Below are 15,114 nucleotides of genomic sequence, written 5' to 3'. Positions count from 1 at the left end.
ACATCATGCTCGATAAGATAGATACGTGGAACTCACATAGGATCTAAACATCTACTACTCGTATATTCAAATTTGCTAATTTTGTGTAAACAATTAGAGATTTGTACGCTTATTATTTGGACAAATTTCACATTCACAATTTTAAAGGCTGTCTTTTCAAGTCACTATATTGGTTTACTCAAACAAGTCGCATCTAGGCTTTTACTTTTTTAATTACTATTCTGTAAAACGAATAGTTTATACCTTTGAATACAATCAGCGGGGCAGTTGCATTCTTGTCTACAACAATAAGTTGCTTTTTAGAAAATAACAGTAAGTAACAATAACTTGCCTGTTCTGGACAATGTCTATACCAATTTAAACGTTCTGTCTTCGATCTTGCAAATGTATATAGCCATTATAAATTGTTAGTAATTTGTAATCCTTGGTCAATTAAATGAGCTGAATCCCTTTGGGGCAAAGTAAGAGTCCATTAAGTCAGTCATTAGTAAGAATACTTACAATTTATTCCGTTAAGATAGAATGGTTGTTATTCAAAGATGGGTATTATTAACAAATCTCTTACTAATTTTTTTTTTTTGGCTTGCAATTAAGTAAAAAAAATTAAAAATTAAAAAATGCAATCCCTATTTGAGTATGAGAGGGTTTCTTAATGCAATAATCGTGAAGAAGGTTGAGTAGGTCCTGGACAGTTCAATCGATTTTCTCGTTGAGCTGGTAAAGTCATGCTATGAATGGATTGTTCATTCACTGAGTTTACATGTTCCCTTGTACGTATATAATTTTTCTTCTGGCGCTTTATTTCTTGTGATTATTTTCAATTCAATTTTACTTAGCAAATTATTCATTCTATAGTATAAATTGTCTGTATTATTGAAAATGTGTTAATTACAACTTATTTTCTTCTTTTTTTCATTCATAATAATTTTGGTATTATTAAGTTACAAGCCAAATAGCGCGGTCTTTTAAAATATATATTAGTAATAATCTAGTAGTATAAAGAATTATTTACAGTAGTGTTGGTAAAATAAATGATAGAGTGGCGTTACGAGGATAGTCCGAAAGGAAATAAATCGCGAACTTTTTTTAAATACTTTATTTTACATTAGTAATAAAGTCCGTATCTCTTTAATCTCTGGGAGACTGCCAAGAATCTTGTACAAGCGGAGTGAATTATTTCGTTTAAATAAGTTAAATAGAACATTGAGAAGGACTTAAAATGGGTTTGCAAGGGAGCACTTGTTTTGGTAGACGATTAGGACCCGAGTGCTCCAAATTTTTTTTCATTACACCATCCAGACAAGCTTTACTGCATTTTAAATTAGTTTTTGATAAAGAAAGATATTCATTGTTTATCTGTAGACTGGAAATAGTTTCAAATTATTATTAGTTTGTTTCGTCTAAGAGAGATTCTTTGTCTAAGTCAAGAAAAGCAATGATGCTTAACCGAGAAAGGAAACTATTGTATTTCAAGAGAAAAATGGAGGAGTTGTACATTTCTGCATTTCTTTTGGCTAATCTTCCACGAGTTTAGTTAATGTTTGGAAAGAAAGGGTGGATCTGAGTGGCTGTAGCGTAAGAATGATGCCTAGTAACGTAAGTAACGTAAGGTGGTTTGCCGATGAATATTAAGAATTACGGAAGAATTGGTGAAGGCGCATAACTTAATCGGAACTAAGTCATGCGCTTCCACCAACAAAGAGAACTGTTCTCGTAACATCATGATTTAGTTATGTAGCATTAAGTAATTATACATAGTAATGCGATTACATTCTGTAATTATTCCGGACATAATTTATTATAAGCAAATCTCGAAATACGAGTGTTGGGCCTTCAAGGGAGGTAGAGATAAGTTTTGAAAATATAGTAGGTCCTAGGCATTCTTACCTTTCTTTTTTCTATATAATATTTTTAGACTTGAAGTATTATGTGTAATATTTCATTAAGGTTTTTCCTTGTTAATAAAAGAGTCGGTCTATTGGCAAAACGTTTTTTATTGTAGTAAAAGTCGCCGAATTGTTACAAGGCTTTAATGATTTAGTTTTTATTAACTACTTTTGGTGATGTAATCTTTTGGAGCGAAAATAACCGGGAATTTAATGATGAGATTAAGTGATTGAGTACAATTAAAAATAATCAGCTGCCTCGACCATCCGTTATAGATAAATTCAAATGACCATGGTTTAATTGAAGTTTGATGATATAAGCAAGAAACTGCGTACTACATATTAATTATTATAATTGTAAGTTGTAAACATTTTTTAATATTGTTCATAATTAACATTCTATTTTAAGGCGTGATTAAAATTGCAAAACATCAAGATTCTCAACTTGTCTTTTACTTACTTTCTCTTACTTTAATTAAGTAGGTTGAAACTCTGTCAAATTTTTGGAATTACATTTTTATCGAAATACTTATTTTCAGGTTCCGTGACTAATAAATCCATCTATTGCCGCATGCTACACATAATTCTCTAATCTAAAAATTTGATTTAACTTAAGATCGATTTAATTATATTTGGAAGAGATTAGGCCGTCAGCTGATATTATTATGACTCAAGGGATCTGTTGTGACACTCTCTGGTTAGGTCGCTTCTCCAGTTCTTTCTGTTTGATTAGACTTACAAGCTTAAGTAAGAGGGACTACCGGTAAATTCTTGAAGGCACGATTTTATTTTCTCTGTAGAACTTCGAAAACGGCCCTAAGTTTTTATGTTTTTTAATCCAGTATATCAACTAAACTCATAAAGAAAGACCTTACATTTTTATTTGAAATATTTTTCATGGCAAAATTTACATTTTGGAAGTTCCCGCCTTTGGTGCAAGCAATCCAAGTTGGATTCTCGCATGGGCTTTAAATTGTATCCTTCAATTTCGAAATTTTACGGCATTGATGCTTGTTATGAAAATGACTTCAGAATCTAGTATTTCGTTAATGGTATGAAAAGTTGTGGCGAGAAATTGTCAATCAAAGGAGGGTATTGGAGCTCAGCCTGACGTGGTAAGGATTCTGAAATATTACTATAAAAAAAATTATTAACTCTTCATGAAACTCTTTAAAATTTATTCAAATAGTCAATCTTTATTTAAATATTTTTACTATCGTAAAAAAATTCATCTTGTTCTTCTAAGATTAATTTCAAAATATGGCAATTTTCTTGCAAGATGAAACGACGTAATAAGGAAAACCTGCATTTAACTGAGTCATTTTTATTAAATATTTTTGACTTGAAAACTTTTGATTTTTATTAAAATCTATTTGTTTCGTGAAATAATTTAAATAAGTAATATCATACTCAGAAAAGTACTTCTTCTAATCTGATATTAAATGCTAACAGTGATCACAAGCGACATTATTATTATTTTGCGCGGTTTTATTGATTAAAAGTGCTAACAAAACCGCGTTTCCACAGAAACCAAGGTTGTCACAACATTTAGTTGACAATCAAATTGGTTTCTCTTATATCACTCTGAAAACTTGGAAAGTCACAGATTTCTTATTACCAACCAATGATGAATGAAATTCCTAATTAATTGTAAATAATTTTAGTAGATTAAAGGCTTGTATTAAAAGCTTGTAATTGTGTATTGGGACGGTTTTTCCAGTTTTTCAAGGGATTTATTTTTACTTACTGCGCTTACAAAGCGATCTCAAGAAAACAAAATTGGTTAGGGTAAAAGAGGTGAGACATGTAAATTTTCTTGGAACTTTAAACCATTCGTTGGTTTTTGCGGAATTTAACTCACAGTCAATGGCGTAGCATAGACCTAGCTGTGTTTATTTAGAAATATTTCCCAAATCATTGTTTTCAAAAACGAAAAAGCATTCATTAATTTTAAAACATTGTGCAGGTGTGGGAGGATATTATATTTGAATAGAAAAGTGGTAGAATATCTACAAATCGTTAAACGTTGCATAAAGCTCACCATCCGGTTTATTATTGTTTTTGCTAGTGACGATTTCGACTTACAGGTATCTGCATATTCAATAAAATAACCACGATAGCCTGATGCACAAAATAGAAATTTCTGCTTAAATAAAATATCTAAACGAGTGTATTATAACTAAAATATTTAATTTGTCGTTACTATTTAATCTATTTTTCTTTTCCTTAGTCAGCTTTTAGAAAAATATTCCCTCTTCATGATGGCGAGGAAACTACGGACTATTAATGGAGTTGCGTTTTTGCGTAAATTGTTTGAAATAGAATTTTATATAAGCGGGAAAGCATTTGATCTATCTAGGCACTATCCCATCACTATCTCTAGGGGACCCCTCTACCTTTTTTTCTGAATCTCCAATGAGAGTTCTTGACTTACGCTTCAATTATTCATTCTCCTGTTAAAATTGTATTTAGGCTGTGTACGTTATCTACTTTTTCCGTCTGTATTCTCATTCTTCTGGGTCAGATAATGTCATTTATGTTTTGTAGGAGCTCAAAACGTACTTTTGCAAACTATTCGGTCGTTGTAATACCATTCAATATATCTGTTTTTCTCTTATCTATCATTTAGTGTGCTGAATTTTAGTCCGCTCTAGCTTTTTTACGCAGATCGCCTTCAATTATTTAATTCAATCTTAGCAATTTAATTCGTGAACATTTATTTTTCAAAATAGCCTTTAGCTAAGTTATGTGTCCTGCAATCTTCAACCGAAGTGTAATATAGGTTGGTGAATTCACGGGATTCTTAATTCTATGAGTCGGAATGGTTAACTTTTTCACCTCTTTTATTCTTAGCACTAAATGGTTTAATCTTTCTGAGTTAGAAAAAAAATTCGCCATTAAAACAAAATTTTTAACTACCTGGAGTTGTGTGTACCTAATAAAACACTAAATCCACAGAACATGAATGTGCATGCAGTATAATTTGAATATTAATTCGTAAAAAATTTAAGCTAAAGAAAAAATTCAGTCATGCTAATTTGCGTGCTATTTTACCATTACTCCATTTATCAAAACAAACTGGATAAAATTAATTATTTTAGAAATAAAATAAAAAGTATTAAAAAAAAAGAAAAGCGCAATGCAGTGACTATTTGGTTAATGCTTGTGTGGCGTAATAATTTTTATCTTCAAAAATATTCGTGTCATTTAATTAGATTTAAATTTTAATACTTTACCCTAGATAAATTCGAAAGTTACATTAGATAGATTGTAACTAAATAAAAACAAACTAAACTAAATAAATGAATTGAATTCTCACGAAGAGTTAAAGCCTACCACTTAATCACCGAGATGCTTTTTAGAAGGAAGACTTCAGAACTTTCCTCAGGAATCCTTCCTCGTAATATCCCGGAAAAAATTTGCATATTGGCAGTTTAAAATATCCAGTCTGGTAGAAGGCCCGAAATGAATTTTCTCTAAACATTATTTCAAATAAATGTCTAAAATTAAAATACTACAATGTTTCTTTCTAAGGCTTATTTTCTTAACCCATTGCTTGAAACAGAATTGCAATCTTTCCAGCATTTTTTGTTAATTAAATTCGACTATTTCTAGTGATGAACATTACTTCTCCTTGATCATTTCTTCAACTTCTACCCTTTGTCCTAGTTTTGGACGTAAATGATTCTTCTCAGTAATTTTTTCACTTTGGTTGAGTAACCTTCATGCACTTGTAACTTAGTATTCATCAACCCTTTTAATGCAAAGAAACGAACTGGAACCTACACCTAACATCTCCTTCTGCTCCGGTAGACATGTAGTGCTTAGTTATCAAATCAAATGTGTACAGTTTTCAGAAATACCTCTGTTTAGGTGAGCGTATTTATTTAACCGATAAATTTAATTGTCAAACTAGATGCCAACAGTAGTTAGAATCGTAAATTATCTTTAAACATGTAGACTGTTTTTTTTTTTCTTAAATTCTCCTGAAGCTCTAAAATTTCTTTCAATGCTAGATGTGCCATCGTTATTTTTTAAATTTATTTTCTTCTCGAACTAATTTGTACTCAAAATAATTTGTATCTCTCTTTAAAATAAATATATATGTGTGGGTTCTCCTACCAATTCCATATTGAAGAAAATAATCTGGTTAATTTTGTACCAGCCCTTCGATTTGTTTTGGATGTGACGTATTATCTTTTGCTCTTTAACATTTTGTGCTTTCTATGTGCATTTATACCAGTTATACCTTCCAATATGATTGCTTTAAAACGTGCCCACTTGTGGTTCAGCTCTGTCTGGAATACTAAAATAGAAATCAATACCTTGAAAACCAATTACAATATGGGAAATTGGAAGAAACATGGCCAAAAGTTCTGTGACATACTACCTATATAAATATATATATGTACATACAAAGCGAGTTCATAAACGTGACCAGGTCGTTAAAGAAGGGTTGGCAAGTTTCTTGGCCCCTTAAACTTTCCCTATCTGCTACGAAAACTGGCTACATCGTACGCTCTGTAAAGAAACTCCTGTATTAGTGCAGACCTAGTTTTGTGGTTTTACTGTCTTCTCAGTATCTTGTCATATAAAAAACCCTTTACTATGGTCTAATAGTGAAGTCTTATGATTACCATTTTTGACTAGAAAGACATTAATATTTTGAAAAATATGATATTCTCTTACTCCAACTACAATAATTTTAAACAGAAAACACTTTATGCTTTGCAGTTTCGTAACTTCTATCCTCGAAAATATCGTATCTGAAATTACAAAACGATCTTGCCAGAAAGGTTCCGAGTGGCGGATTTTAGCCGAATTTTTAATTTATCAGTACAAAATTCCAAAAAGCTTTCTAGAAATTCGCAGAAAACTATTTTCGGGATATTATGTTCTTACCACTCAAACACACTTCGCCAAAACAATTTTGAATTTTATAATAAAAGAACGGATTTCTGGTGAGAATTTATTTTTATTACATAAAAATTTATGCGATCCTTTAACTTGAATAGTACATTTATTAAGACTAGCATTACAATAATCAGTAAAAACTATTGTAGCTGGATTGATTAATTTTGCCAATATCTTCTGTTATTGATTATTGGATTTATTGGATGACACAGTAAATACCATTCTATTTCTAAGCATTCTTTCCACCGCTATCTCCTAACTGTAATGTGACCTCTCTTTTAATATATCTGCCACTAGCTTTAATAAATAGCGAAAGTTTATTTTCTTTGTACTTTGAAATTTATCGTTCAAAGTTCGGTTAGTGTAAAATACTTTGTCTAGGTTTATAAAATTATAAGGAAATTCCTTTTAGTAATTACTTTCAAATTCAATTTAATAAAAACCTGGCTGGATAGGATTCCTACATTTTGAATTCTTGGTTCAAAAATTACAACTATTTGAGTAAAGTGTTTGCATTACTTTACTGAGATTTTTAAATACTCTCTGTAAAACTCGAAAACTTTTGTTTTTATAGTTTGAACAACAAATAAGCACGTAATATTTATCTCTGTAACGGTAGTTTAGGTTTGTTCAGAAGTTTTTGCAACGAGAAGTTTAAAATGAAGGAATCTTGCTGTTTTCTCTCCTAGCTTTTAGTATCCGCTCTCACACCGAACAAGGAAGTCAGGAACAAGGAATTATGGATGCAAAATCTATATCTAACAACGGCTCTTGTTAGCCATTTCACACCATCATCATTAGGTATTGTGGTATTTAATGAGCATTGCCTTGCCAAGTGGGTAGACTGCCACTCCCATTAATTATGATTAACCTCTGGTCTGGGACTGTTCATTTGGGAAATACCAGCTAACCTGCATATCTGCAGGCCTCACCTCTATCCGGTGCTTTCTGTGCACCCGCTCGGTAGCCAAAGTAAGTCCCTGCAATTTGTACTAAAAAACAAGAATTCATATCTCTTTTATAATACCTTTCTCTACTATGGTTGTTTATTTTAAATTGTGCTATTAACATTATATGCTCATTATCTTCCTTGGATATTGTTATCTGTAACAAGAGAACACTATCCAAAAGCGGGAAGTGCCTTCAATAAGGCTTCGGACGCCCAATGATCTCATATGTAGGCGTGTCTTAAATTAATTGCTTAATATTATTAATATTGATGTAAAATAACAATTCCTTTAAAAAAACAAAACTGTTATTTATTGAAAATATTGAATTTGGTGAATTTAATTTCAATTAATTAAAAAGTTTTTTTTATGTTAGTGAAAATTTTACATTCATTTGTCAAAACAGAATGAATAATTACGCTTGAGATAAATTGTAGTTTAATATTTGAGGCTGACCTAGTTTCAATAACATACAGAATCATTTACTAAATACTTTCAGTTTTAATAATTACATAGATTAATCACTAATGACGTTTCAAAAAAAAGTAATTGTTACGAAGAAAATAGACTTATTAATGTTTAACAAATTTGCTGTATAACTTCTTATTTTGAAATTAATTCAAGAATTATTAGAAAATATCTATCATGGCAGTAACCTCCAAAAATTATATGGAGTCAGTTGGCTGAGCATTGCAAGCTCAGAAGACATTGGGGCTCTTTGTTTTGAAAGGATGGTGGCAATTACTGGACTCCCTTGAGTGACAGATGCTTTAAACCAGAATTGAGTTTTGCGGAAATGTCTGTCGACTGCTGTGGGCATGCCCTACACTCTAAACTATCGGTTGGCTTTAATTAGGCTAGACTTTTTGAGCACCCTGTCCTAGAGACTTTTTTTAATACGTAATCTGGTGATGAGGTCCTGGATGTAGGAAAGTGACTTTATCTTCTCCGAAGTGCCACTTCGAGACATTCCTTTCTGAACAATACCTTTTGGCCCGTTTCGTCTTCTTTCTGGCAAATCCTGTGTAGGCTTCAGTTGGCCCTTGTGAAGAATGTATTTCCTCAGTCTATAGTACCTCAGGAAGTCATCCAAGAGGACACCCAGGCTTGTGGAGTAAATAAGTTGTCGGAATTAACAAATATTAACGAAAGAAAGAAAGAAAACTGAGAAATTTTACAATAGATCCACCACTTCCATTTTCTAATACCTTTATTTTGGTATAAAAAATTAGTTATGCCTAATGTTCAATAAAATATAGCCGAAATTTATTTTAGTATTATAATTATTAGTGAAAGTATAATAGATAAGTTATATGAATGGAATATTAAAGTTCACTTCGACTCGAATATTAGTTATGAATGCCTTTTGTGCGAGTTTAGAATTGCAATATATTAGAAGTAGGCAGTCTCCCCAGGGACGATGCTGGGAAGATACCCAGTATTAGCCCCAGAGATTCCTCATTCAGTACCCCCTAGTCTGCTCCCCACTTAACCTTTTAATAGATTATATTTTCTACCAAAAGAAAACAGAAAATGCTACCAACCAGTTACCATTTTTTTTTTTTCTGAATTCAATATTGCTACCCTTTTTTACTCGTGAGAAAGAAGTAGCGAGCGTATAAATTTTACAAAATTGTATAAAGGAAGATAGAAAAAAAATCACTAAATTTGGGAGATTAATTCTTGTAACTTAATACAGTCCTTAATCACAAAATTAATAAGGAAAGGGATTGGCTAAGTGGTTACCGTGTTTGGAACTGCCTTGTAGAGATCCTGGGTTTAAATCCAGCAGCTGTTTCTTCGATTTTCATTTTCTTGGAGCTTCTTATAGCTAACTTTCCTATGACGGAAACGTTTTGAAACGAAAGGACGTCTTCGGAGGCCGGTTGTTCACTGAGGAAAGCTCCGGGCGCCAATGATCTGAGATGATGACGAAACTTTAATTAAAAATAATGTTAGTAACTAATTTAATCAAAATAATAAATGAATCAACAGAAAATCCAACAATTAGTACCTTAACAAGGAAGAAATCTTAAAAATAATTATACTTTAATTTTTTGGAAATTATTATAAATATTAACCGCCTCAAAAGTATTTATTAGTGTTTTTAATAAAAATAATTCTTTATTACAATTTCCTTTTAATCTATTTCCATTAATTTACATTTTGCTAAAGATTTATTAATTTTCTAAATAACGGAAAAATGTCGCCTCAGAAGTAGAGATATTTCTGTAACATGTTTTTAAATATATAGAAATTTTACCACTTGTTCATTGTGTTTTAATTTGTTCTAGTTTAATTTTTAATAGTTTAATCTCCAAATTGAATAATCCCCCAAAGAGGACGGTTATTCGAACTGGGAATTCTGTAAAAGGGGGTAAAATGTATGTGGTGTGCCTTGTAGCGCTCGCAGTGTCCCATTTCAGAATACCGAGCCATGACGTAATAAACTTTGTCCCCTCTCATTGGTTAGCAAGCGTATTGATTCAACAGTGTGTGTGCTGGTTCTGCAGAACTACTGCTCTCTTTGCGCTATTCGTAGTAAAAAGGGTATACCCCCAGTGTGTAAAAGACGGCTGATGAATGGAGATGTATATTATTTTTCCATCTTTAATAGACTGTATTACAAAGGTGGAAGCTGGGCGCCGTAATAGATAAACGCGTATCGTAATGTCATGTTGTGAGATATGTGAAGCTGAACCAACTCCAATTCCGAACGCTGAATGTCTTAAAGAAAGGAAATGGTGGTGCTTTTTGTTATCTAGTGTATTTACATTTCTAGCGGGACTATTAATTGTATTACTCTGGCGCGTATTCGCGTTTCTATTCTGTCGTAAAGAGCCAGAATTAGCTCCAAATGATCCGAAACAGAAGGAGCAGAAGGCCGCAAGGCAGGGCAAACAAGAGTTCGAGGGGACTTTCATGACAGAGGCTAAAGACTGGGCAGGAGAACTGATTTCCGGTCAAACAACTACTGGCAGAATATTGGTAAAATATCCCGTTTAATTATTCATTTTTAATTTAGTAATTAAAGTACTTTTTATTTTTATAACTATTTAAAATTATATTTAACCGCTAAATTTTTACTTAAGCGTAGAGTACGAACTCATCTGTAGAGGGTTTATGGTGTAATAGATAAGAATTTAAATTTTGGAACGTTATAAAAACTCCAATATTAAAATGACTAATCCTAATAAAAGATTTAATTGGGAAATCCCATAATTTATATTAAATTTTTATTTCTATAATTATCATATTCCGTAAAAAATTCATTTTCACATTAATAATAAGTAAAACATCATTTATCTGAAAGAAGAGTGCTTATAGGCACAGTCTCCGGCAAAAACTCTTGCTTTATTTTTTTAAGTTACTTTTATTTGGTATAAAACAATTTTTTTTTAGCAGAAATGTATTAGTTTTGTAACCTATAATTAAGAGTGAAAAACAAAAAATTAAGAAACTATTATCTATTAAACACAATAATTGTTCCTTGAATATGGTAAAACATTTATACTAAATATGAACTCAAAGTTGGAGAAGATATTCGACAAAGTTTATGTATGTTTATACATTTCAAACACGTTAATGATTTTTAAAAAAATCTTAAAACTCTTGACAAATGAAAAAAAAAAAAAATTAAATTTATAAGTAAAACTTACTTATATGAGTATATATATATACTCAACAACTAATAAGATTACATGTTATGTTGAAACTTTGAACTCTCCTTGATTTTGTTGCTTCCATTATTTATAAACTGGAAATAATGAACTACAATAATATTTTTATTTATAAAAGTACATCTTACTACATTTGGCTCATTTTGATAACATTTCCGTATCGTACAATTAGATAGAGGTTTGTAAGTATTTGATTGTGGTCTTTTTTTTTTTTTTATCAAAGATGTCATGTTATTGCAAACGAATATTATTGTCATTGTAAATACAAAATTTATATGTTTGGATGGGCGTTCTATTCAAAATTTTCTACTTTTAATGGAGGAATTCATCCGTGAAGTATGAATTTAGTCTCTTATTTGGAGAGAATAACAAAAAAATTTACTTTCTTGTAGTTGCATTCGCTTCGGCGGTACGTATAAAATAGTTTGTATTTTATACATTTTTTGTGTTTGAAATATTAACCGTTTGTCTTGTTTCAATTTTATCGTTGTTTAAAATTTATTTTCATAAATTAGATTTCAATTACGCAATGAGAAAGAAGAAACAAAGTTTCACTTATAGGAATAAACTAATTCTTAATTTAAAAATATGAATCGCTTACTAATAAAACACAAAAAATAATTGAAACTTTTGTTTAAAGTGAAATTGATTAACAAGGAATGAATTCCTTTGAACTCCATTTCAACTTTTACTATTTATCATTAAAATTACTTCCTTCTTGGACAATACCGGCCTCCAGACACAAAGGTCTTGAAGAATCCAGTTGCCTCAATCACTATACTCTTCAACCAAGGCTTTTCTTTTGCCCCTTATTCCAATGTCTTTCAAAATATTTTCCAGACCTGCAGACCAAAAGCAAGGACTGACTGCGCCTCTTAAAGGTGTACTGTTATTCCGGAGACTCTTTCCTCCGGTATCATCATTTTAAGCTAGCTCGAATTTACATTGGATACCATATACGATTCACAAACTTCTACCACAATCCTTGTCCTTTCTTGTACCCTCGCTGTCATTCTCACAGATAGGCCCATTATTTTTCTATCTCCTCATATTCAACGCTTTTTCACTTTCTTTATGCTAATATCCAGGTATTCGGGCCCTTTGCAATTACTGACCTTGTAATGGTTATGAGTTCCAGGAGATCAGCTCCGTTGTTGGTGAGTGCATCCAGTCTGGATTGCGAAAAATAAAAAAATCTCGAAATATTATTGTTAGTCTCGCGAATTTAGTCAGTACCTCTCATCAGAGCTTCCAAATACTTCATTTACCTCACTGTACAGAAGGTTAAACCTTCTAGAACCATCGTTGCTCAAACTTCCTACACTTATGTACTCATGTAAACTGTTTTTTTGGGCTAGTTAAAATGAGTTCTATAGGAGACATAAGAACGTTTAACTCGCCCGATTTAATTTAGGACTGGCTTATTTATTACACTGTTTAATATTAAATGGCAAAGCTGTGTTATAGTTAACAATAAACATTATTGTTTGATCAATTTCAGAGAAGAATTCTTAAGAACATTCCGGAAAAAATGTTTTAAAATATTTTTATTGACCAGCTTTATCGATTTAAAATATAACAATTATGTTATAATTTATTTATTCCTGAGCAAAGTTGGAATAATTCCGAGTAAATGAAATTTTCTCAGATTATATTTAATTCTCTTTTTGAGAAATTAAATATTCCATTTTTAGGCAAACTAACTTATATGACTTACTGAATTTTTAAAGAGAAAAAGCAACAAAAAAAATCGATTGCAGTATGGAATCCATTTATCTTAAATAACATAACATTTATTTGAAGTTGTCATGCCATGTTTTTGTGGCTAAGTGGTTTGTAATTTAATATTTAATCCTCTTTATATTCAATGTCTATGAGATGACTGTTATAAATTCAATTTTCGTTAAAAAAAAAAAACAAAAAACATAGGTATACTTGTGCAGGAAAAGTTTTTAGGGCCTTAAAAACATTATTTAAAAATCCAAATTAAAAAAACTATCTTAGATTTTATCCGTCGTAACACGCGTAATTCTTGTATACCTGACTGACTGGTTTCGGATTTTCATCCATCGTGAGAGGTAGATTACTCAGTTTGATTTCGTCTTACTTTGTAAAGAAGTTCGTGTAAATATTTTTTTATTACGATTAATTCTATTCATATTTAAAAAATAGGCCTAATATCATTTATTTTAAACGTGAATAAAGAATTGTATTACTGTTATGTTATTATTAAGCAAGATGGTATTGACACACTAGCGAAAGGTACAAAACTCGAGACTTGAATAACAGATTCTTTCGACCATTAAATTGGGTTTTTTTACTTTGTAGGGTTTTCTTATTGTACCCTATAATTTAGTCAATTAGTTCCAAACAACAGAGATGTTTTATTGACGCCAATCTTTCAGTCTCTCAGCAAATACTAAACCAAGATTTAATAATAATAATTAGAAAAAACATGTTGCACACAGTTTTTAAGAATTTATGTTTGTGTGTTAAAGAAAAGCTTGTTTTGATGTCGTTACAATTACCAATTCGGTTTTGTTTACACCCGTAACATAGGGTAAAAGAATATTTATAAAGTAACGAGATTTGCTTTAAATTAATCTACATTTGCTTTAAATGGCAATTTTAATTCAAATATTAACTGATTTTCTCAGGATAGTACCATAAATTGAGGGAGTAAACGTCGCTGACACGCATACTGCCTCTTGTCAAGGGTAGTAATGACATGGGAAATTGCTGGTCATTATCTAGAGCAGAGTCTGTTTTACTAGTAAAACTGTGGAGAGAAAATTTAATGTTTCCTGCCTGTATAGTTGAGTGAATTTTTTTTTCTTTTCCTTTCTTTTTATGTAGGATTTATCATTTAGTAATCGAAACAAATCCAAATCTCATTACCCCTCTTTCAGTAATTTTATGAATCGAAGTTTGCTATGTACAAGGTATAAGAGTGAAGAATGGTTTTCTGTATTTTAATCGGTAGGGAATTGCTCCAGTCTTAAAAACTTCAATTTTGGTTTTACAAAACAGAATATATTAAAATGTGACAGTCTTATATATTAACAGAATAACTTTAATGGAATTTGTGACATAAAATTGACCCAAATTGTTTTTGGAGATGGATTTAATGAACGTAGAAATATAAGTCTCTAAATTTTGCATCTTTTGTGAAGGTAATTCTTTTTGAAACTATTGGAAGTTCCTAAATCGTTCTTGTATATTTCCTTTAAAGAGTCAATGATGAGTTGCCATATTAATAGGGCATTTTGAAAAATGTTTGAGTTACCTTTAGGATACTTATTAAGCATTTAGAAAGGCTGCAAGAACTTTAGGATTTGTTCAGGCATATTCATGATCCTTCTGTTTCCAAAGAGTTTCATGGTTTCAATTCGTAAATAAAAAATTTATTACGGCTTCTTTATCAAGTGTACGTATGTAGAATACAATCTTTTTACAGTGAGCATGAGTATTTTTTACAATTTAAAGATGAGTGATTGTGTACAATAAAAGTGCTGGAGATCGCTGTAAATTTGTAAATCCAAACATGAATGTTCTTTGCTAGTGTTATGATCAAGTTTCGTACTGGAGAGATGCATTTATAGCCTGATAGTCAAATTATATTCAATAACTTGCATGAATGCCAAGATCTCTGAAAAAGAAGCCACTTTCTTCATCTAAGGAGTCTTC

At 31.1% G+C, this 15,114-nt stretch overlaps 1 protein-coding gene and 1 long non-coding RNA gene across 3 annotated transcripts in view; one reads left to right on the top strand and one right to left on the bottom strand.

Moving 5' to 3' along the window:
• The window catches only part of LOC141450889 (uncharacterized), a 500,259-nt gene that overhangs the window by 339,607 nt on the left and 145,538 nt on the right, over nt 1–15,114 (bottom strand). The window lies entirely within an intron of this gene.
• slo (calcium-activated potassium channel slo) overlaps nt 10,215–15,114 on the top strand; it is a 123,639-nt gene continuing 118,739 nt past the window's right edge. Inside the window, exon 1 of one of the 2 annotated variants that reach the window (XM_074121738.1) lies at nt 10,215–10,735. In XM_074121738.1, coding sequence (XP_073977839.1) covers nt 10,418–10,735 — 318 coding nt within the window. In that variant the 5' untranslated portion in view covers nt 10,215–10,417. The remainder of the gene's footprint in view (nt 10,736–15,114) is intronic. The other variant, XM_074121739.1, reaches the window with a different exon arrangement.

Source organism: Rhodnius prolixus, unplaced genomic scaffold (assembly GCF_049639745.1).
Source record: "Rhodnius prolixus isolate KJV_2025 unplaced genomic scaffold, Rpr scaffold_8, whole genome shotgun sequence".
Classification (NCBI taxonomy): domain Eukaryota; kingdom Metazoa; phylum Arthropoda; class Insecta; order Hemiptera; family Reduviidae; genus Rhodnius; species Rhodnius prolixus.
This window is presented reverse-complemented; position numbering and strand designations above follow the sequence as displayed.